General features: G+C 35.7%; 1 protein-coding gene and 1 long non-coding RNA gene across 2 annotated transcripts; both read right to left on the bottom strand.

Annotated features, from left to right (window-relative positions):
- Positions 1-1,007: 1,007 nt before the first annotated feature.
- Positions 1,008-8,722, bottom strand: LOC139142012 (G-protein coupled receptor GRL101-like). The gene is made up of 5 exons (XM_070711798.1): positions 8,587-8,722; positions 7,066-7,137; positions 4,036-5,060; positions 3,581-3,819; positions 1,008-3,260 (listed from the first exon to the last, which is right to left on the bottom strand). The coding sequence occupies exons 1-5, from the start codon at positions 8,625-8,627 to the stop codon at positions 3,096-3,098; spliced, it is 1,542 nt and encodes a 513-aa protein (XP_070567899.1). The 5' UTR covers positions 8,628-8,722; the 3' UTR covers positions 1,008-3,095.
- A 7,005-nt stretch (positions 8,723-15,727) lies between these two features.
- LOC139144648 (uncharacterized) lies at positions 15,728-17,380 on the bottom strand. The gene is made up of 3 exons (XR_011554833.1): positions 17,303-17,380; positions 16,875-16,994; positions 15,728-15,835 (listed from the first exon to the last, which is right to left on the bottom strand). It is a non-coding gene; the product is annotated as an uncharacterized lncRNA (long non-coding RNA).
- Positions 17,381-22,733: the final 5,353 nt, after the last annotated feature.

The raw sequence follows: 22,733 nt of genomic DNA, 5'->3' as shown, positions 1-22,733 counted from the left end.
CCGTTATCAATATATCCATATGTAACTGTAGGTCATGAGAGATGAGACAAGCAAAGAAACATCACCAGATTTGATCCATCCTTCAGCCAAAGTGTTTAAACAAACATCTGATAAACATTGCTCAGACTAATAGAGGAGCACTTTCTGAGAGTCCGATTGCAAAAACTCATGAACAAGTTATGTTACAATAAGTTACAGATGTATGAGGATGTAATGAAATCATATAACAAATTACAATTATATTACTTTGTTGTGTTATGCATTTTCACATAACAAAGTGCTGTTGGCCTTCCCAGGACACAGGGAAGATGTTGCACATGTTTTAGAATAGTGAATTCTGTAATTTTCAAGAAACTCAGAAGGGTAGTAGGGAACAGGTGATCAAATTTACAAAGACCCCAACCTTCTTTAAGATGTGTTGCACTGTGACCTTGTGAACTTTGACGATAGAGAAACAAACCACCTTACATTTACTGGTATTGTGAATTCAAAATGGCCACCATCCCTGTGTTCACTCTATCAGGAATATATAACTTTTGACTTTTTGAAAAGTAAGACGGCAAAAATATTTCTAAGTCCAAGAACTTTGAAATTAGCCCTCACATGAGATATGTAAGAAAAGAATTGTAAAAAGTTGAGAATCCAAATAAATGTTCCCTAGGCGCATTCTGTCTTAAAGATAACTTTAGTGAGTACAAAACAATTGTATGGAATGCAATAAATTGAAAGTGAGCAACACACAAACATCTTATTGAATATATTGATTGTTTTCCGATCAATCCAAAATTAATGAGTTATGAATTATTTCATGTGCAGAGTAATTATCTTTCTGAGGTTTCAGACATCGTGAAAATCAACACAGAAGATAACAAGGTGTGAAAAGAATTAAGAAACAGATATATAGCTGTTACATGAAATCTTGCTATTTACTAAATAGCGACATTTGGATGTAGCTTTCATTTACAATTGCAAAGTTGAATGTCTAAGAAGTCACAGATACTGAATTTGATTTAAATGTAAGATAGTGCAGTTTTATTTCATCAAGATTAATAGTGAATGTACCAATATTCCTTACAAACAAAAAGATCTAGATCAGTTACAAGGACTTTGCAAATCTCCCTACCACAAGTAGAAACACATACCAGTGACAGACACTCTGCTTGCCGTCTCGAGATACAGCGTAGACTCTGGAAAATTTACAAGTTCTCAGTATTGTTACCATGTAAATTCACGTAACATAACAGAGCCTTGTCATCGTGGAGAAAGGTCATTAAGGACGCTACTAAAACGAAGTACAATATAGTAGTCTAGTTATTGTATGTTCCTCAATTTTTAACGTACGAACTTACCAAAACTTTGCAAAGACTTTACAATAAAGTTCACATTAGCACTGCCTGATGATAATCTCGAAAATAAACAAGCCTTAATCATAATATTTTGTGTGTTGTATGACATTCAGATAACATTAGATGACAATCTAGACTTAGAGAGGGTATTTACTGACAAGTTGCTGTAACTATTCCACTTATTGTGAAGATAAGGAGACTTAGAAGCTATTACAATGATCACACAGATAAATAAAAATACTTGTGTTGTTCAATTGCCAAGAAGCAGTTCTGAATATGACCTAGATTCTCTGGTGCCATTCTTGTTTATGACCTAGCACGTCAAGCTGTACATTAAGCCAAGAAAATGAATGCCTTTTAGCTATATGTAGTATCTGTCCAAGGGCAATTATCATATCAGCATGTAGTAATTCACTCCGACATAAAATGTGAAATGGCTACATATGATAGCCTTGTCGCAACCTGACAAACAATCAAAACTAGACTGGCATAAATAACCAAATCACACACTTATGTGAAACAAAACAATTGTGCTTTCATAAAATGTCAAAACTACCAAGTAAATTAAATATTATTTGTAACACACAAATACTTCTCTAAAGAACACACATACATAAAACATTAAAACATGAAATTTCTGAACTACCGACGTAAAACTTTAAAAGTGCCCATCTTTAAAGCCATCAACACGTTATCTACTCTGTCACCTTTTGTGGTAAAAACTGTTTACTTGGCCGTTCTCCTTCTTTTTGGATATGAATTTAACTTGTAAGATACATACCCTTCCTCTACTTCTTTGCCTGACAATTTTTTTCTAAATTCAAAATGAATTATGCATTATCGAAAGCATCCACACCTTACCTTTTATACACAGTTTTTCCCCACACAGATTTAGACGTGGTGGGTATGGCCTATTTACAATGTTGCTTTCCAAGTCACCTTCCAAACCATTTTAAAGGGGCGATCAAGGTGGCCAGAACAGCACGATTAAGATATGTGTGACTGGTCCAACCTGTTCAGTTTTTGTGTGGGGAAAAGTTGGAATGTAATTAATACCTGCAAGTACAGTAGTTAAATGTAAAAATCTCAAACGTTCTAGAATATTATAAGTATGTATAATCATTCACCTACGAGTATCATATTATCATTTGAAATAAAAACCTGAAAGTTTACAGTTTTCATAAAACGATTGATAACATTGCTTCTGATATTAATAAATATAAAGAGCAACAAATAAATATTTATGTCAATATTGTGAATTTCTTCGTCAACAATCTAAAGGAATAACAAGCACAAAATGTGAAATAATATTGCCATATCTTGATTTCATTTGTGCTACATATCTGTTTTAGTATGTTAATGAATTGGACTTAATTGAGCTTCACTCAGTATTCAGAGTGCACTCGCCAATAATTCATTGGATTGTGTAGCCTTTTCTCTGCATGACTGTTGGATATCATGTTGTACATTGCAGACAGATTTTAAAGACACTGCTTGTTATCCCTTGTAATCTCGATTAAAATGTTTCGAAAATATAAATGTGCAGGAATGGAATCTGGCTTTCTTGTCTCTTTATGTACCCAGATAAAGAACATATACTTTTTATACTTATCGCCAAGACCTTTCTGTCACGTAAACTTAATCTTCTATTGAAATTTCATCGGTTACCCTAAGGAAATAAGGATAGTTTAGTTTGGAAACTACAAGTTATGTAACTCGTCTTATATAAATACCACATTATATTGCAAATTAGAAATAACCATTATCCGATGAATTGTCATGTACAGACCGATTCAGAAGGGTTAAAATTAGGTCTCCATAGTCAAGCATGTCCTTTGCATATGATCGGCTTGCTTCATCTTGACTGTATCTTGAACGATGTGAATCCATCAGTAAAGCTCGGCCAATCGTACCCTAAGGAAGAAATTAAACAAAAACATATGACCTAATTCAGGCACTTGGATTTCAAAATAATCTTTAAACGTCAATGTTTAGAAAAAATATATTTGTAGTGTAAGAGCTTATACACGAACAGTACGTTTATTTTGCCAATCGAATGAATGGAATTTAAACGGAACTGCATATCATAAGATTGATTGCTTATGACGTCATCAAAATACAAAAGAATGTATCTATAATCTAAATGAACGTTTATGTAGATTATCATTACTAGATAAATATGGGAAAATGATGTCAAAATCAAGCGAGTCACCAACTGAACAAAGTAAACTCACCACGGAAGTTGTCTCGATTATGATTGATTCTTTACAAACATTGTTGTGAATGGTTTTCTTTTCATGCAAGCATGTCAGGGATCTAACAATGTCGCCAGCAATCACGTATATTTCCACAACAGTGATGTCACCATTTAATAATCTCAAGAAGCTTGACAGCCGTTTTTGCTCTGGCGGTGGTAACGACAGATAGGCAGGGTCGTACTGATTGTTACGCATTGACTGCTTTGGCAGAGAATCTAGAAAAACACCAAATTTTGTTGTCAGACATATTTTTCGTGCTAACAGCCAATCTTAAAACGATACCGTTTAAAAATGCCACTTTTGCTGTTTAGAGAGATAATATACAGAAGTTACTGATACCTAAGTCAGCGTCATATAATATTGCTGAAAATTTATAAATGTTAAGTACTGGTATTTAAAAATTATGAAATTCTGACAAATACATGACATACCTAGCACGGGTGAATGTGACTTTCCGTGTGATGATGCGTCTGTAGACTTCGATGACGTCTTAGCTTTGATGAGGGATATTGTGTATAGGTAAGGGTTCATGGCAGAGTTGATAGGTAAGATGAAGACGGCACTCCAAGCATAGACAGATCCTGGAATTGTGACTGTGTCAGTCAGGGCAAGAATACCCATCACAGATATTGGAACCCAGCAGAAGAAATCAGTCAGTACAATCACAGCCATCCTCTTTGCAATGGTGACAGATTCTTTTTGTCTCGCTCTTGAATTGACAGACGACGCTTTTGATACCAGACGTATTTGCATGTACATGAACACATAACAAGCGAAGATTACAGTAAAAGATAAGAGATTCAAGAAAAGGACAATCACGACAGAGTATTCCCATCCGGGAGAGCTCTCATTTGTCAGATGCAGAGACAGACAGACAGGGGAACGACCATAGTAATTATCACCAAAATAAGGTATGTCAGTTAGAGGTAACAAGCTGATGAAAGTAATCATGACCCAGCCTGCAATCGTTACTACAATTGCAGATTTCAGCTTGAAGTGGAAAAACCTGAAAGGATACGAGATGGCCATAAAGCGATCAAGTGTCATAATAGTCAACGTGAAGACAGACACTTCACTTGATAAAGCTGCAAGAAACCCAGCAAACTTGCACAAATGACTTTTCCTCCAAAATTCATCATGTTGAACATACGTGCCACGGTAATAAATATCAGTAATTGCAATAATCAACATGTATATACCCATGCAAAAATCTGAAATAGCCAAATTCCAAATGAAAAACGAATCAACCTTTACTAGATCCCTTTTCCTGATTCGCCTGATGATTACAAAGAAGTTACCAATCAGAGCTGACAGGCCTATGATCCAAACAAAAAACCTTAAAGCTTGATTAGCCATAAGATCTTCACAAGATGAAAAAGCATCTGCCTCGGGCGTGCATTTCGCGACATTTTCTAGCTGTCGCACCATACAGCAATACCTATAAGCATCCGTATATCTGAAATCGTAGGAAAAATATTATTGCATGAATCTGAAATAACCTCTTATATTAAGAGCGGTACATATAATTGTGCATTGTGTTTTATTACTGTGCTAAAATTATACTTTGCTAAACTTAAAACAGAAACTAATTTAACTAACGGAATAAGATCTCGGCTACCGACGTTGATATAGAATCTTTAAAATAGAGAATTGGTCTATAGGCTGTATATACAATAGTAACGAATCTAATTTTGTCAAAATGTCTGCAATGCATTTGGTTTGCACACCTTCTCACCTAAGTCTTAGTTGTTTGAATACCTGTGTATTTTGAGTAGATGTTGATGGTGCAAGTAATGCAATATTCATAAAGACCTTTGACAAAAAAGATTATATTTTCATACTATCCACAGTACGTAATATAACTTTTCTTGACGTATGATATCGCTTGTCTGGTTTGATCACATCATGACTTTGGATGCGCGGTACACGAATGAAGCCTAGTCACCAGGGGTGACTAACACTTAGGCATCATAGATGGTATCCCTGTGAAGGAAGCTAGTGATGCCCGATTTAAAATACCATAGTTGAAATTCCTCATTGTACCCTGGTAGTCAATAAACTCTATGGTGACAACCTATTGTCACTATGTTTAATTAATAAATCCAACAGTGAGATGAAAAACTTGACAGAATTACAGAATCATGCGGGATAGCAAGTGGGCACACGGGCGAAAAAACGGCAAACAGTAAGCGAGCAAAGGAGGGAGAAGAAGGCCGTTAGAGCGGTGAGCCTGAAAGAAGTTGGAATGAATAAGGTACGTAAATAGAAAGAACTAAAGGAGGAACAGCTGAAAGTCAGAGGACATGGAGTTTTAATGTTGTTAAGGCTTGTAGAACTTGTGCAACCTGTGAGGGATGATAAAAACAAAGGAAAGAGACCTACAAATGGCATTCATTTCGTGGCTTTACCACAGATTATAAATCAAATGCATAACCATGCCATTACTACTCATGGAAATGATTTAGGTATGGCTGAAAACGGAGGGGACGAACGACGCAAGCAAGTATGGTGGCGAATGAATTGATGTTACATCCTTTTCGGCTGCACTATATCTTGATATAAAACACATTGTTGCTTAGTATGACCTACCACCAGAAGTAACTATAGATCAGACATGATATGCCTACGATGGGCGTTGTAAATACTCTCCTTGTACCAAAGATGAAAACGCTGTGGTACAGTGGTAGTCAATAAACCACGCGATGTCAATTAATACATGCATGGGCAGGTGTAGAAGTCATAGAGGACTGGGAAGTGGGAAAGTCATGGAGCGTACACTGAGGCATGTGGAAAGATGGCCTTGAACATGTGAAGGCTGAGAACAATACAAAGAGACAGAAAATGACACGATTCTTTCCCATGCATTGTACATGTTATCAACCGAATTCCTAGCCGTATCATTTAGATGGTTTACGTTTTGTTTCATGATAGACAAAGAATGCTTTTGTTTATGCCACTGACAGAAATGTTCTAAGATAATAACCTGCCACCAAAACTAGTTTAAGCATGTTTATGATTAATAATCTGACACAATTACAAAGTAATTGTGCAGGTACTTCATGTAGCTTAGCTACAACTAATACCGCTGCTACTGCATGTCTATTGACAGACTTATTCACTTACATCGATCTAAAAGTCCAAACTTCAGACAAACAATTCCCGTGTAAGGGACGCTCACTGTATGTAATGTCAATCGGCTTGGTTTGATATTGCTCGATTGCACAGCATGCAGATATTCATATAGGCATATATATGAAAATGATATGTATATATATGAAAATTATCTTTATCTGCTGGCACTTGAGTGAAATCATACACTATATCAACGTTACTCTAACTTTACGAAAATGTACCGAGAACTTTTTAAATATTTTGATTTAAGCTATCTTACTTTTATTTATTACGGTGTTTTGTCAATACAATAGTTCGTTAGTGTGTCTGAGTTTTAATTCTTTACTTACATCTCCTCCAAATTTGATAGCGGAAAGAACACTTCGAGGCTATCGACATCAAATTTATTGCCAGTCAGATACCTGCAAAAATAATATTATTATATTCCATGTACTGCATTGATATTGGGTACCGGTCTCTATAGATAAACAACGAGACTTGATCCCCTCATGAAGATACATTTAATTGTCGTACATAAAGGTATTGTATTTGGTCAACCTATGGCTACTGGAGTGGAACCAATCAGCAAGCTCGTCGTACAAAACATGATGCTTTACTAATTTACAGAAAGTGGGCGAGCGCCTTTATAGATTTTTTTTTCGTCTATAAACTCTCTCTAAATCAGCACGACAGGTTAAATGACGTGACAATGCGAAAGACATTCCATTTGCTCAAAGAAAGTGGGACTTTATTATGCAACAGGGCTATCAAAATGTCTTTTGGGAATAATAGAATGTGAAAATGAGAGCGAAAAAATAACCCACTTCTACATTGTAAATATATGTTGAGTTGGACCACATTAGAAGCGATTGAGATTGATCAATATTCAAGGGAGTCTTCATTATTTACGGATGGGGAGGGTTGGTGGAAATAAAGAATTTAACAAATGCAAGAAACGTAAAAGTTAACTCCCTCAAAATATTTGGCCCCTCCATTCAAAAATTGTATAAAATGTGACCCACCATATAAAAAATATTGATCTCATTAGATTAACAAAAAAATTATCATGTAGCCATGATGTGCCATCAAAATGTGGCGCTGACATTTAACAGCAGCACCACAACATCCGCTGTTGACAACACATTTATGTGGATTTAGGTTAATGGCCATTTTTCTTGCTGCCATAAGTGTTATGGTGATAAAAAAGCCATTATTTACTTCCCCGGTTCGCTAAAACCTGGAATTTGTGCATTTTGTTCTTTGTTTATCATTTAAAATCAAGAGCTCTGCTAAAATAATTCCATTTTTATTGTCCCCAGATTTCACTGAGAATGAACCATACTCTATTAGTTTTCGTTTCAAATTTTGCACTTTTATAGTTTGATACAAATACTTTGTCAATTATTAGCCCACCCATAAAAATGTTATCTTTAATTGTGCGTCCTCCATAACCATGTTAACCATGAAATACATGAAATGCGTTGAAATACAATGAATATACTAAAAAGGGAAGAATTTTTTGTAAAAAGTATTTCCATATGTGGAATGTATCTAACAAGGGTACAAAACGGGATCATTTGATTGCAATATCAATATGGTGAATATTACACCGTTGTGATACCAGCAAATAATGTCTACATGTAAGTATTACCTCTAATGTGCACGGCCTAAGCTTTGCGGGAACTATATTTTCCGCGTTTTCTTATTATTACCTTTATTTAACACGACACGAAAGCAAAAAAGAGCGTAAAACGATATTTAGGTCTTGGGATAACCTCTATTGTACTGTTAATTACCTAAGACTTCTTAAGTAGCAGCTGTTAGCAAAATTCCTTTCTTTGAATAGGTATAAACAAGGTGTTAATACTCACAAAAATCGAAGACTATCCAGGCCTGCGAATGACCCGTCCATTATCCAACTAATCAAATTATCCGAAAGGTTACTGCAATGAAATAATAAAATGATGAACACAGTGAGCCGTCGTCACATATTACTTACTATTTTTATCATAATGTATGATAATTTATAATGGTGAAATAAGTAAATGTTTGTGATGCGCATGTGTTCATTTAAAATCGAACCACTCAGATCACCAAAATACTGATTTTCACACTCTTAACGTGTAACTTGGTTAGGGAGATTTATTCAAACCATTTAACATTGAATGCCCATTTTTGTATGTATTTCCTGTCATTCATAAACTTTGTTGTAGGAAAGCGTAGCCGTGAGCATGAAAAAAAAATGACACGCTAATTATTTGGAAGCTGTAAACATTATCATGTTATTAAATATTTCAAATCACCGAGGATTAACACAAACGATATGTAGAATGATTAATTGAATGAGTGATAACAACTAGTGGCAGGTCGCATTATTGGCCTCTTCATATGACCAGAGACTAAACAAATATCATATAACACGAGTGCCGTGAGTTTGTGAAAGACGCCTAGCAGGTGATCCCTTTCGTTGTACCCAGGTAAAACTAAAGAAGGACAGATTTATGTTATATTTGTGTGGTTTGTTGTTCTGAGAGGCAGAATCTTCAGGTGTGTTTAAAGCCAAAGTATTTCTAAACCTGATTGCGTAGTACTTGTTTCTGAGTTCATCTTTTGCACTCTAAAATTACTCTTCAGCGGTTGCAATTTAGCCCAAGACTGTGAACAAGAAAGGTTTTTGTAAAGATTTAATTACTCACAGTATTACCAAGTTTCTCATTCCATAAAATGTGTGGTTCCTTAATGTCCTAATGCTATTTGAGCTAAGATGTCTGAAAGGAAAAAAACACAAACAGTTTCAAAGGCTACCAAAATGGTGAACAAACACTAAATGCGGGTGGATTGAAAGACATCGGCACACAATAATGCAATATATATCTTTCATACAAAATATACTATGATTCTAAATATTGCAGTTAGTATTGCTGTCTTAATGACGCCAGCGACGTGGCAAGATACATAAAACGTGAATTTAAATATATTGACTTCCAGTATGTCTTCGCTTCGGGCCTTTAGAGTAACGTTTGTTTGAATATTATACCCCTGATACCGAGACAAGCTTTATCTGGTCAGGCTACGTCCAGAAAGGTGTCACAATATTTGCAGTCATGTATCATTAAGTGGAAATTCGGTAGGTAAACATAAACTTGGTAAGATTTTTGAAACGTATTTCTGAAGAAATTGCTGAACATGCATACAGATGATATCGTGGTGTCATGATCGACAAAACACTTTTAAGTTTTACACAGTAGACAATTTTGATTTGATGGTGCGAAAGTTCTCTTTTGACGTCAATCAAGGCATTGAAGCCAATTCGTCAACCCATTGTTATGTAAATTATGTTACCCCACCTATGACCTAGTCTAGAACATTCTTAAGGTCGCTGTCCTTTATGACCTTGAATTCAAGTAGTCGTGTTTACTACGAGTGGAGATATTTTAGAACAGTGCTTAGCATATCAAAATAGGTTCTAGATTGTTCTCTTATACAACCATTTAAGTATAAATACCGGGGCGTCACAGTTTTTCAGTCAAACTTTTTGATCGTATCACTGACGTGTTACTTCAAGACTTTGGGCTCATTCTAGCAGAGTTAATTCCGAAATTTTTCAAGACCTTCACAGCAATGCTAGATTTATTCTGTGGACTTTGCGCAACCTCAAGCCTCTGTCCCAATGTCTGGCTCAACACTGGAGTTTTGTGCGTCCTAGCTGAGATAAGCAGTCTCTAATTTTTTACAGTTTGTACTTTATCCCTTGACTTAGTTATTCGTTTTATTTTTTGTAATAAATTTTATTTTAAAGAAATTCGCTGACTTCACCGTTTGTTTGTTTGTTTGTTTTTTTTCAATTTGAGACAATTAATCTGACATTATGTGGCCATCTTTCTTACAATAACGACAAGAAATATCGCCAAGTTTGCCAGAAGGGGATTGAGACTTCGGATCTGATGGCGTAGGAGTGTAACTTAAATTCTGTGAACCGTTGTCACTTGTCACCATTCATATGGACGACGAACAGATCTGCCTTACAGAAGCGCAGAGAAGTGCGCGTATTTGCATTCGGAGCAAAAGCATTGATGTAATACATCAAGAAATGACAACTAAAAATAAGGTATAATTATCATCTGTTTTCATCAACTGTTCAACATGTCACTTTGGTTTTCAGGCAATCGATTTATTTCCCATGTACATTGAGACAGAATAGACCGGATGAATACTTGATCCAATTAAATGTTAACCTATCCTGATATGAATGGACAATGGCGATGACAAACGAGTTGACATCGATAGCGTGGTATGTACATGTCATCACGATGTGCCCTTACAACGGCAGTATAATGATGGAAATGGGCTGATGAATTACCGCAAAAGAATCAGTAGAGTGTATACGCATAGAATGGCATAGAGAATTCCTTTTTACATCGTAAATTTCTATACCAAGTGTTTTCTAATTAGTACCTAATAGACCCACTTAAAATTGTTCCACGAGAGCTTAACCATAGACAGGAAGTTGACTGACTCATCCATGTTCTATTTGATTCTATATTTTGTGATATTCAGGTAAGCAAAATTGTCTTGGAATTTTCCCTGAAAAATTTGGTAGACTTTTTTCTTATGCCCATACGTTATTCATAGTGACTGATTACACGCTGTCGGAATTTGGATAAGAACAGTATACGGTGTTGGAAATTTAATGTGCAGAGACTTCCTTTTCGATTCATCAAAAGCTGTGTTAAAATGTATTGGACGGCATATAAAGTTCAATCGTAGATGTTGCCCGGAATGGTTCGCCAAAGGGCCCTCATCTGAATGTCATGGTGTTTGAAGGTTAACCTATACAGAGTGCCATGGAAGTGTGAGTCTGGCTGACTTTGCTAGAGAAGCAATGTAAAAGCAATGCATTTAATGAGCCACTTTGACACACACACGGATAATGGAAAATGAATGTATACCGTACTTACAGGAAGTACAAGTTCACGAGGAATTCGAACATCCTGGGGCGCATTTCTGAAATGGAGTTATTCGTCAAGTCCCTTGGAACAAAACATCAGACAGTGATGTATAAAAATGACATCCACACATGTGTACATTGACAAATAATTATATAGCAATTAACGACGCGACGTAAATTCGTTTGATTCTGATATGCTGTCCGAAAGTAGGAATGTTTGTTTTCAACACAATTACACCATTTGTTTCATGGCAAAAATGCAGCGTTTCTTCTTGAAGCCACTCGAATATGGCAAGTTAGTCTCAATACAATTCCTCATGACAAACTGATAGACCGATTTTGCTACAGACAATTAATTTTCCTCTATCATGTTGCACACACATTTCTTGTACCCTATTTACATTAAAATTAAGTTTTAAACCTTGAAACAAAACACATTTATGTGTTGGCTTTCCTTAACAGACATTTCATGATTTTGATGCATGCAAACTTGTGCAACAGACATAAAACGTAGTAAATTACTTAAGAGTTTATGCGCTGATACAAAACGATTGAAGATTGCAGTGTAACATAACATTTGATAAAGCTATACTCTGCGCTACGTACCATGAAAACATCATGTTACAAATACGGTTCGTTTAAATATTTAAGAATCCAGAGAAGCAAATTTATACGTTTTCTTCCTTGTTTACTTACAATTCTCCTAAAAAAGGATGTTGGAACTTGTCGTGCATAAGATCAATATTATTTCCAGTCATGTTTCTATAAAACGGAAATGAATACGTTGATTTATGACTGTAACAGATCCCAAACTCGTATATTTTGTGCAGGAAAGTGCGCAGATGTTAAACAGTATGGCCCTCCAAATGTAAGACTAACTCAGTTGTTCGAAGATTCCAACATGAATTAGACTTTTTGAAGTCAAAAAAACAATAAAAGTGACAATCCTACAAAGTTGTGTACAAGGGCAGAAGCCCAACAACAGTTATCTAAAGTTGGGTTTCAAAGTGCTACAAATGCAAACTCTTTTGGCAAAATTGCATTTTTGCTTCCACAGAAGTCTTCATGTACTTTAGAGACTTCGAACAAAGCTGAAACGTACTTGTGTAGTCTTGTACACTTTTGACAATCAGGATATTTTCGTGAAGCACTTTTTACCTTAGAAATAAGTGTGCATTTCCGTTTGTATACATCATTACTTTTTTTGCAATAATGGAATTACGTTTCCTGCAATAATGGATAAACGTCCCTTATTTACTGTCTGATGGGTTATAAAAGCAGATAATGGAAAGGTATCCATGTAAGTTCTTTGGTTACCTTTGTCTGTGAAAATCAAAATGGAACAAGATTAAAATACTTCGTTTCGTTATAAACAATCTGCCAAAGTTACTTATACTGGTACTAACAATTTTCTAATCTCTGTTTTACTACCATTTCCTGGCAAAGTCTTCATCTCTTGTTGTGAACAGTCAACAATGGCACCAAAACACTGACAAGAAGACGGACAGTGAACATCTAAAAGGAAATATTGCAGGAGAGAAATGTCTTTAAGGTCCGTAAATTCGTATCAGGATATATTTACATACTGAATCTTTGCACTGTAATTTAATTTTATTTAATACATCAAATACGGTGGTTACGGTGGTGATACATCAAAGGTGCTTTCTGGAGTTACAAAATGTTATATGATTGACACATAAAGAATCCATTCAATGATTAATACATGTACTTCTTTGCATCGGAATTGCCATCAAAAGAATTTGATTTACTCACTGCAAGATAATTCGTCATCCCCATACTGGCAATGCTTTATGTCATCACAACGCTGTGACAATGTAATGCAGTTTTTTGCCCCGTGACATCGGTAGCTTCCTGGGCAGCTGTAGATTTCTAGAATGGAAAATATAATGTTGATAGAAACGTGTTCATACCACATCATCATCATAATGATGATGGTTGAACTGTGAAAAAAATCAAGAGGTACCGGATCATCAAGATTAATCATTTTCTCATTCCACTTATTGGATGCAGGGGCAATTTGTTTTAACACTTCCGTTATTAAATCTTACACACCGCCATCAAGTCATTGTGCCCGGGGAGGGGGGGGGGATTTACTTTATTATTTATTCAGAGGTTATCATAACCTAGATAAATTTGCTTACTACTAAGTTTCGTATTTGTCATATAAGAAAGCTATATTTTTTAAGTATGCAAAAAGCGCCAAAACATACTGTTTACGTTTATTTGTGTCAATGTTTATTTTCTTTATATTATATATTGTTTATTTCAGACTCGATCGTCCATATGCAGGAAAGAAATTAAGTAAATGAATATGAATATAAAACTCAGACTGTTGAAACAAAACTACTTCAAATACAGTTGTTTTCTCCAGAACTTAAAGAATGCACTATCAATTACTCTATCTGATGAAGAGATAGCGGCAATAAGTACATTTATTAATTTTTAAGTCTACGTTGAAAGCCATATGATTTGTAGCATACATCGTAGAAGCACTACTAAATAATACATTATTATACATAACCTTTAACTCATTCATAACTTATTCATAAGTTTCATAAAAGTTAGCTGCAAATAAAGAATTTTTCACTTCTGGACTACACAATTTAAATTGCCTCAATAACATGTTCGCTCTAATACAAAATGCCCGTCTCTGTCTTTCAATATCGTCATCGTCCACATACCTGTATTATCAAATGTTAAGTGTTTACAAGTCAATTTTACTTTTGAAACAGATATACGGAATGCGCATCGGAAAATAGTTACCACAATTTTGTTCATCTGATCCATACGGGCAATCCCAAACTCCATCGCATCGTCGATGTTGTGGTATGCAGTATGCGTCTTGACATTTATACATGTTTCCCTGGCAGTTGAAGAGCACTGTCAAAGGACGAGTTAAAACATTTTTTTTTTTGACACGATTGGAACTAATTTGGGATAATTGGATCTTCATACTTTTCAAATTTCTCAAAAGTGTTAGGTGCCATATTGCTGAATTTTGTAATTTAACAAAACACTCATAAAACAAGTGAGTAACAAGCAGATGAGCTTACATTTGAAGGTTAAAATGACCTTACTTCACCATCTAATAATCCCAAATTAGTTCCAATCTTGTATTCTTTGATAGTTATTTCAGAATGAAAGTGGTTGGTGCAAAATGTGACCTACATTTCGGTTAAAGGGTTATCATATCGATGCGGTTCATGAAATGAGCATAAACCTTATGAATAGCTATGGAATGCAGACTGTAATTTGTTGCATATACCCGACGAATGTAATACAATGTGTCAATATTATTGTAACAACAAATTTTCATGATGATTCCTATTCTGTTTGTAGTCCTGTTATTCTAGGAAGAAAAAACACTCAGCTTGACGTTGTAAACATTAAGGGAAAATCTTACGGCAATGCCTAAGGTGGGTAACATCTCGACATCCCTGTGGATACCCATACACATCAATGTCATAGACACACTCCCACTTCCGGTCAGTGCAGTGTCCATTATTGCAACGTATTTCATCGATCCGGCATGTTTCTTCGCTAGTATCATTACGCGAAGTCATATTCTTGCCTTGGTCGCAATTTATCTCATCTTCTTCGTTACCTCCTCCACAGTCAACCTCTCCATCGCACGTTGCATTCAATGGGATACAGTATCCGGAGTAACATTCGAACTCTCTGCATATATTTAAAGAATCTGTTTGACAGAACCAGAATTTTTATATTAGAAGCAGTACGTCCGAGCCTCCAGTAGCAATGATTGATGCCAAAAAACCTAAGACGCAGTCTCATTAAACGTGGAGGAGAAAAGACCAAACTTTCCAAAACCGACATTTACAAGAAGATATAAAGGAAAAAACGGTTGTATGTTTTTAGATAGCTAAAGGCATACTTTATCTGTTTTCATTTAAGAACTAAATCGTAGACTAAAACAAGATTCGGCGGAATTGTTTCTAATTTTTGAAATGTATATCCCGGGGTCATTAAGGAGATAGTATGAATTGCATAAAATTGGACGACTCAAGAGAACAACTCACAACATTCTTCGTCGTGTCCATTCGAACAGTCCGGAATAAGGTTGCACCTCCTTGATACGTCTATACACTGATTGTCATCACATTCAAATTGGCCAGTTGTACAATCTGGGTAGACTATTAATGATAAACCAAGAGATTTAGTAATTAGGGTTTAAGCGATGTCCCCAGCTGCAAGCGAGTATATATATTCTGGATAGAGTGCGGAACACAGCACCATACTTTACGCATGTGCTGTGTGGAATAGTCTTACCAAGCTGTAGTGTATATAAACTGTGGAGTTGTTATTGCGAATAAATGACATCAACTAGTGTGTTTATGATGTTTGTCCACTATAGGATTTTTGTGGATTTTAAGATATTTATTGCTATGAATGAACAACGATTATAGTACATGTCAGAATGGTGTTACAGTCAGTTCTAAATAAGCAGTTGTCCTTGGTAGTATTTTAATCCATCTATAACATGGCGTCTTTAACTTTTATTATTCCTGAGCTATTTTATACCCTAATTGGCATTTGCTATTTGTATTTGTTTCGAATAATAAAATATAAGTGTTTCTGTTTTCGTAGTTTATTAATAGCAAAGGATAAATCATGTTTCAATAAATACATTTCTGTAAGCGAAATTTCCAAAATTTTACACTTAAATGTTCTTTTGATCATGTCCATGTATTTAAGACATCATTCGATTTTGTCTAATAACGATTCTAATATCTAAACCTTCCTGTGTCTCGCATGAAACTTCTTTGCTAGTTAAGCGGTCGTCTGGGCATGTTATGATATATTCTTGATACTTGAGGTATATTTGATTCAAAAACTTTACATCATGTTTGGATTTAAAGTATTAGTCGTGTTGGGAGTTCTCAAGGGGTACGACAGCTGATGGAAGTACACCATAGTCATGGTAATAATCGCTAATTAGTGACCCTTTCACTACACCAATTGCCTAGCAAATAATCTTGATATACCGCAGTCGGTATAAGATCTTTTTCAACAAGATAGATGCATTTACAAAATTAAAACACCATGTAATTCTTAACACATTATTACTTGTGTGTATTAAGTGGTTGATTCACATCGACTGCTCTGAAGCCATTAAGAGAAAATACAGAGGACGAAGCAGAAGTAACTACAAAATAACACACAAATACACACCACACTTTTCTTCGTCACTATTATCACCGCACTGGTCAATAAAATCGCAATAAAATGTCATCGATATACACCTTCCATTCTTGCAGTGAAATGAATTAACTGGACAGGAACCATGAAGGACTGAAAGCAAAATTTGATATTGTGTGTGTTATCTCTTTTGCGTTCAGATGTTCTTTGATGGAAGTTAATTCCATAGCGGGCTAAGGGTTTGGACAACATGAAAATTTAGTATAATGAATACTTGTCAAAGAACGCGCGATTTCTGGCTTATTTCAATCGTCTACAACGTATTCAGCCAGAGTTATGCATCAATATATTTTCTTGACGTCAAGTTCCTAATACTTTGTAGAGGTTGATTCATTTTCGTCAACACATGGTAATAAATGTCACCTTAAGGCAATGTCTAGTTTGTCTATTTATATACTCACGGCAGTTGACCTCGTCAGAGTTATCGGAACAGTCAGTGTTTCCATCACAAAAATACGTTTTGTGAATGCAAACTCCATCATTACACTGAAAGTTACCCTTTCCACACAAAAAAGGGATCGGTGCTGATAAAATTAAAAATATTCATCCATTATGTGGCAATGCTCTTCTGAGGAGTAAGGAATATCTTACAAATATATTACTAAAGAAACATCCATGACATGAACGTTACTGTTAATTAAAGTATGTTTCAATTTAAGATATGTTATTTTAAAGATATTGTCGAATCTCATAAAATTGCCTGGAAGAAAAATGAAAGAGGTAAATTACTAATACTTTATTACATACAAATATCATACATGTTATGCTGTATTGCCATTCTCCAATTGTTCAGAGGGTACTGATATGAACCTGTATTTTAACATTTTAAAATACGAATTATATTTTTACTTTAGCCGATCTACTTACGCTGCCACAGCTACAGCTACGCGTGACCTTCGCTGATATGCGTGACCTTCGCTGGGATGTTCATATTCATAAAATAGCTGAGCGAATAAGGCTTATGACACTGGGAAACGTCATTGTGATTGTGATCAAAATTTTGCAGTCTGTTCATGGGCATTGCACTTAGGTACAAGTACAGTTGTACCAAAAACATACAAACGAACGCATTGAAAATGTGTTCTTTTTGCGGCCGATACCTGTCATCGTTCACTGCGGTTCCATACGGTATACGGTGCAGTGTTTTCATGTCGTCTACGCTACAGAAGATTACGGTCCCGGTCGACAGTGCATCATGATAGAACCACTATACGACAAGTTTCCTGTTAGCAAGTTTAAGTCCCGAGGAGTGAATTACCCCGGTTCTTAGTAACCAACTTTACAGGAGTACAACAAGGAGCAAGTAAGGTCGATTTCAATTGATTTCGTCATAACCAAAGCATGCATGTATGATAAAAATGGTTATTACACAAAGTTTGGTCGAGACCGCCTCCCTATTCGAGTGATATGTCCGCATTTTGACTCGTGGCTGCGCAACTCGTCAAAATACGGACACATCACTCGAATTGGACTCGGTGTCGACCAAACTTCATGTAATGACCCCCAAATATTGATCTAGGCAGTAAAAATATTTAAGTTCAGGCCGTGATATGCCAAGACATGATGACGTGGTCACACATATTGTGATCACATGAATTGCAGGAATATATATCGCATGAATGTAGACGCAATACATGAATCGAGGGGACATGATATCGTGCTTACAGTGCTTACATATCAGCAGATTTCCCCGGTTTATATTTCACACATAATGTTAATAGGCGCCTATCAAGATGGCTTGTTTTTACTCCCGACTTAAGGCCTATTTTCCCATTTGTTGTCTCCTTTGGATTCATCTACTCAAACTACAACTTCAAAAATCAGTAGGCCACTACAAGTGCTATTAATGATGGTATCTGTTAAAAAACTTGAATGAATTTACCTTCCCTGATGGCGGTGTCGTACGTACTATTTTCTGCAGTTTTTATTGTCCATACAGCAGACGCCTTACAAGAATATTGTCGGGCAGTATTTGAAGCACATGTAATGTCATTCCAATGATTTGTATGATGATAATCTGTAATTCTAATCATGGTGCATCTTTTAGACCTCCCGCCGTCAGGTTGACCTCTTAGTCCCTGAGCTAAGCGTCCTATCGCCCTGAAAAGTTAAATTAATATCTCTTGTACAATGTGTACGTATGGTTACTATATCATGAGATGCATGAGTCAATATAACATATTTAACCAAAGCTAACATATCACAGTTGATTTGTCAGTGGAAAGTGCTTACAATAATTCAGTGAAAGAAATGGTGAAATATGTTTACATACCAATCCGAATAGCCCATGGGATTACCATCAGTCCATCGAAAAGTGCCATTCCAGTTTGATTTCGTTAAACCTTCAAATTTATTTAAAAAATGAGACTCTAAATTGAGTATGCTACATGCACTTTTATAACAAGTCATTGTACATGATATGGTCCTCGCTCGGCTTATAAATTCAAACCATTGACAAATAATAGTGGAGGTTGATTGGTCAAATCATATTTGAAAAATGGATGAGAAGATTTGTACTTCATGTAGATACTTTTGTCAACTCTTAAAGTACATGTACCAAGTACGACTGGAATTAGTGTAAGAAAATTTTGTGTAACATTTGGGTTATAGAGATATTATGAGAGAGTGGGTATGAAAGAGTCAGAACAAGACGGCCGCTTGGTAGCCATATTTGATTATATTTGCATCTTTAAGTTATAATTTGTTGTCCTTAAGCCAGGTTTGTCTTAAATTGGTCGAGGACTGAGTTAGTAATGGCTTTAGATACGGAAAAAATGGAACTAATCAGCTGCCAGGTGGCAATATTTGACTAGATTGCAAAAAATGTTAGACATTCACATGTGTGTTGTCCTTTTGGCAAATAAACATGAAAAAATCATGACATGTCTATATATTGTGGCTGTTTAGGGTCCCAAATGAAATAATTATACTTGTATGTGTAAGTCACCATGCATTGTCGTTGTGCCAAGTTTGAAAGAATCAGTCAAGACATGTCTGAGTAATAGCTGTAACCATCAAGACGAATGAAACACAATGTCTACGTAGCGGCCATACTTGGTCGTGTCGAAAAGCGAATTGTCTTGTATAAGTATGCATGTGCATGTGCATGCCATAATTTATTATCCTTGTGCCAAGTTTGGAAGAAATGTACCTTGGCATATCTTAGATATCTTTACGGACTGACACATGCACAGACGCAGGGATCGACGCTCGAGCTTTGTCCGTTGGGACTTACAAATATGTCTTTCCTCAGTAACAACCACATTTTACCAGCTTACCTATGTAGACTGTTGAATCGTGATATTCCCTTATGTAGTTGGTAATAAATGTAGACTCGTCGTGATTGAGAATGCTGACAAGGCGGGCTCCTTCTTGCAAACATTTAGTTTCAGCCTGGTTCCATGTTAGGTATGCACCAGCATTAAATATTTTGTAGCAGTATTTGCCAAATTGTCTCCAAGTGTCCCGACATACGTAATCTTCAGTAAATACAGAGAAATAAACGTCAAGTCATTTCACAGACAAAGCGTTTCATGTTACGCAGAGGTATTTTCGAGCCATAATTAAAACTCTCATCATAAACCGAGGTGAAACTTTTTGTCTAGTTTGGACATGTTCAACGTTTTAAGTTTCTTGAACATGGTTCATGAAACATAACCCATTAATCTGGAACGTTTTCCTGCAATGTTTGTAGCTTTAATCCAAAATGAAAAAGAAAAACCTAATTGCCATATATACCAGACTGAATCTGGTCAATCAACTTAAACATATATTCTTAGGGTAACGTGCAGGTCTGGTTGTTTGGAAAGAGTATTTTCTGCAACTACATATTAATTAGAGCAGCAAGTGCCAACCAATTATGACATAAACATCTTTGTATACATTCATCTTAACTTCCGGTTTCAAAGCGAATAGGCTGGAATGAGTGAGTTATGGGCAATGGTGCAAACAGGATGATGAGAAGGCTACAAAGTACCTGTACTTACCTAAATGAGTTTGGTTTGAATATGATTTTAAACTGTACGGAATAGCTCTGTACTTTGCCTGAAATCCGTTCCTCTTATTGTCTCCACTTTGTACTCCATGGAACTCTAGAAGTAGTTTGGAAGTAGTTGATACCACTTTGTCAGGAATCTTACTGCCACAGAATTTTCCATGGAGGAAGGACTCGTCTGGTGTCTGTGAATTGAATATTTTGACGAAATTGCACAAACAGTCGCCATAGCCAACGTCAAACGTTACGAAGTCTACCTCGATGGCTTTGTCTTTATCTACTTTGATGATCCAGCTCATCGATGTCGGAGAAGGATATGGATAAGGATATCCGTAAGACATGATGTATCCGCAGTTTAAATTGGTTGTGACGCGATCGCACATTTCAAATTCCGTGCAGACACCTGGACAATCTGTATTTGCATAAAGAATTATAAACCAAGAAATATAAAGTTGGCAAAGTCAGAAATAAAGTCTTAATAAATAAATAAATAAATAAATAACTTTAATGCCTATCAGGGGAGTATTTCGACGAACAGTACATTTGAAGAATATTGAATTTGGTAACAATCACTTCAATTTGGTCACATATTTCTATGTTAACAAAGAAGTTGTATTGTCACTCGATCCGCGACTATTTATGCCGTTCGAATAGACATGAAATGTATTTTGAAACACCTGTTCATGTCGCTTTAAAAGACTGCCCCAGTTTTTAGTAACCCTTAACTGTTCTTTCAAATTATATGATATGCCGACGCATTTTGAAGCGCATTTCAGATGTTAGTTATTTGGCTCCATAAAATTAAAGAAAGCATATTGCGTTCCTTTATGACAATTGAGAACTTTGCATTTATTGCCTATACACCAGGATGGTCATAGGCCACACATTTGGAAAACATTCTCGTTAACACCGAGTCAGGTTTGTTTTAACAGATACGGTGTGAATAATTAAATTGAGGTGGAAATCCAATGCACTTTATTAAAAATATTAGTTTTATGATCATTACATCTTGAATGCTCGGAATTGCAGATATTAAAATATGATGAAGGGTGTGAGTATTAATCGAATTCATCCTAAAATTTGAACAAAGTCTTTACCATTTTATTGCGTGTCAGGAAAGTAGGACGTTACTTGTTCTATGCGAGTTATTATTCTACATCTATGAGGGAGATTTGTTTTTCCTGTTATTAATCGTTCTAAGAATTCACCTTGAAAACAAGAGATCTTATTTTCCACTTACTGATTCTAACTTGCCGGAGAATAATAACCACAATAATTGTCGATGCAAGACACACAAACTTCATTGTTGCAAATAAAATATTCGAAAATGAGAAAAAGAAATTACACAGAACGACACAAAATTTTGGCGGAAACGGAATTATTGTTTCCATCGACTAAGAATATCAAGGGCAAATTTTTTTCTGCTGTGGTCTGCCATGACATAAAAGCATTTTGACGGTGTGCCGCTGCCATAATAACTGAAAGCTCCCTCATTTCTTTGACCGATCGAAAAGCAAATCTACCTTTATATACCACAAATAAATAGTCATATTTATTTAGTTTTACAGTTAATGTAATCAAACAAAAAATGTCGAATCATATGTATTTTAGCAGCTTCACTTTGCATTAAGCCTGTACAAGCATGTCGTCTCACAAGATGTCCATAGTGACACCGATAGTACTCTCTTTGCTAAGGAAAACAATATTAAAACATACCTGTTGTTTGATATGAAGCCATGAAACCTCCTCCAACGTCGTCACCACTTGCATGAAATACAATCGTCAATTCATTTGAGTCTGGTGAATAGAGGGGGATTTTTTTCATAGATCCGCATAAC

Source organism: Ptychodera flava, chromosome 1, assembly GCF_041260155.1.
Source record: "Ptychodera flava strain L36383 chromosome 1, AS_Pfla_20210202, whole genome shotgun sequence".
NCBI classification, from domain to species: Eukaryota; Metazoa; Hemichordata; class Enteropneusta; family Ptychoderidae; genus Ptychodera; species Ptychodera flava.
The sequence above is the reverse complement of the archived record's forward strand: the minus strand, read 5'-3'. Positions and strand labels throughout refer to the sequence as shown.

Coding starts and splice junctions, on each gene's coding strand:
- LOC139142012 (XM_070711798.1), bottom strand. CDS start 8,627: ATGGACGGGTCATTCGCAGGCCTGGATAGTCTTCGATTTTT. Junction 5,061..7,065: donor CTATCAAATTTGGAGGAGAT/GTAAGTAAAGAA, acceptor CTACGATTTCAG/ATATACGGATGCTTATAGGT. Junction 3,820..4,035: donor GTCACATTCACCCGTGCTAG/GTATGTCATGTA, acceptor GTGTTTTTCTAG/ATTCTCTGCCAAAGCAGTCA.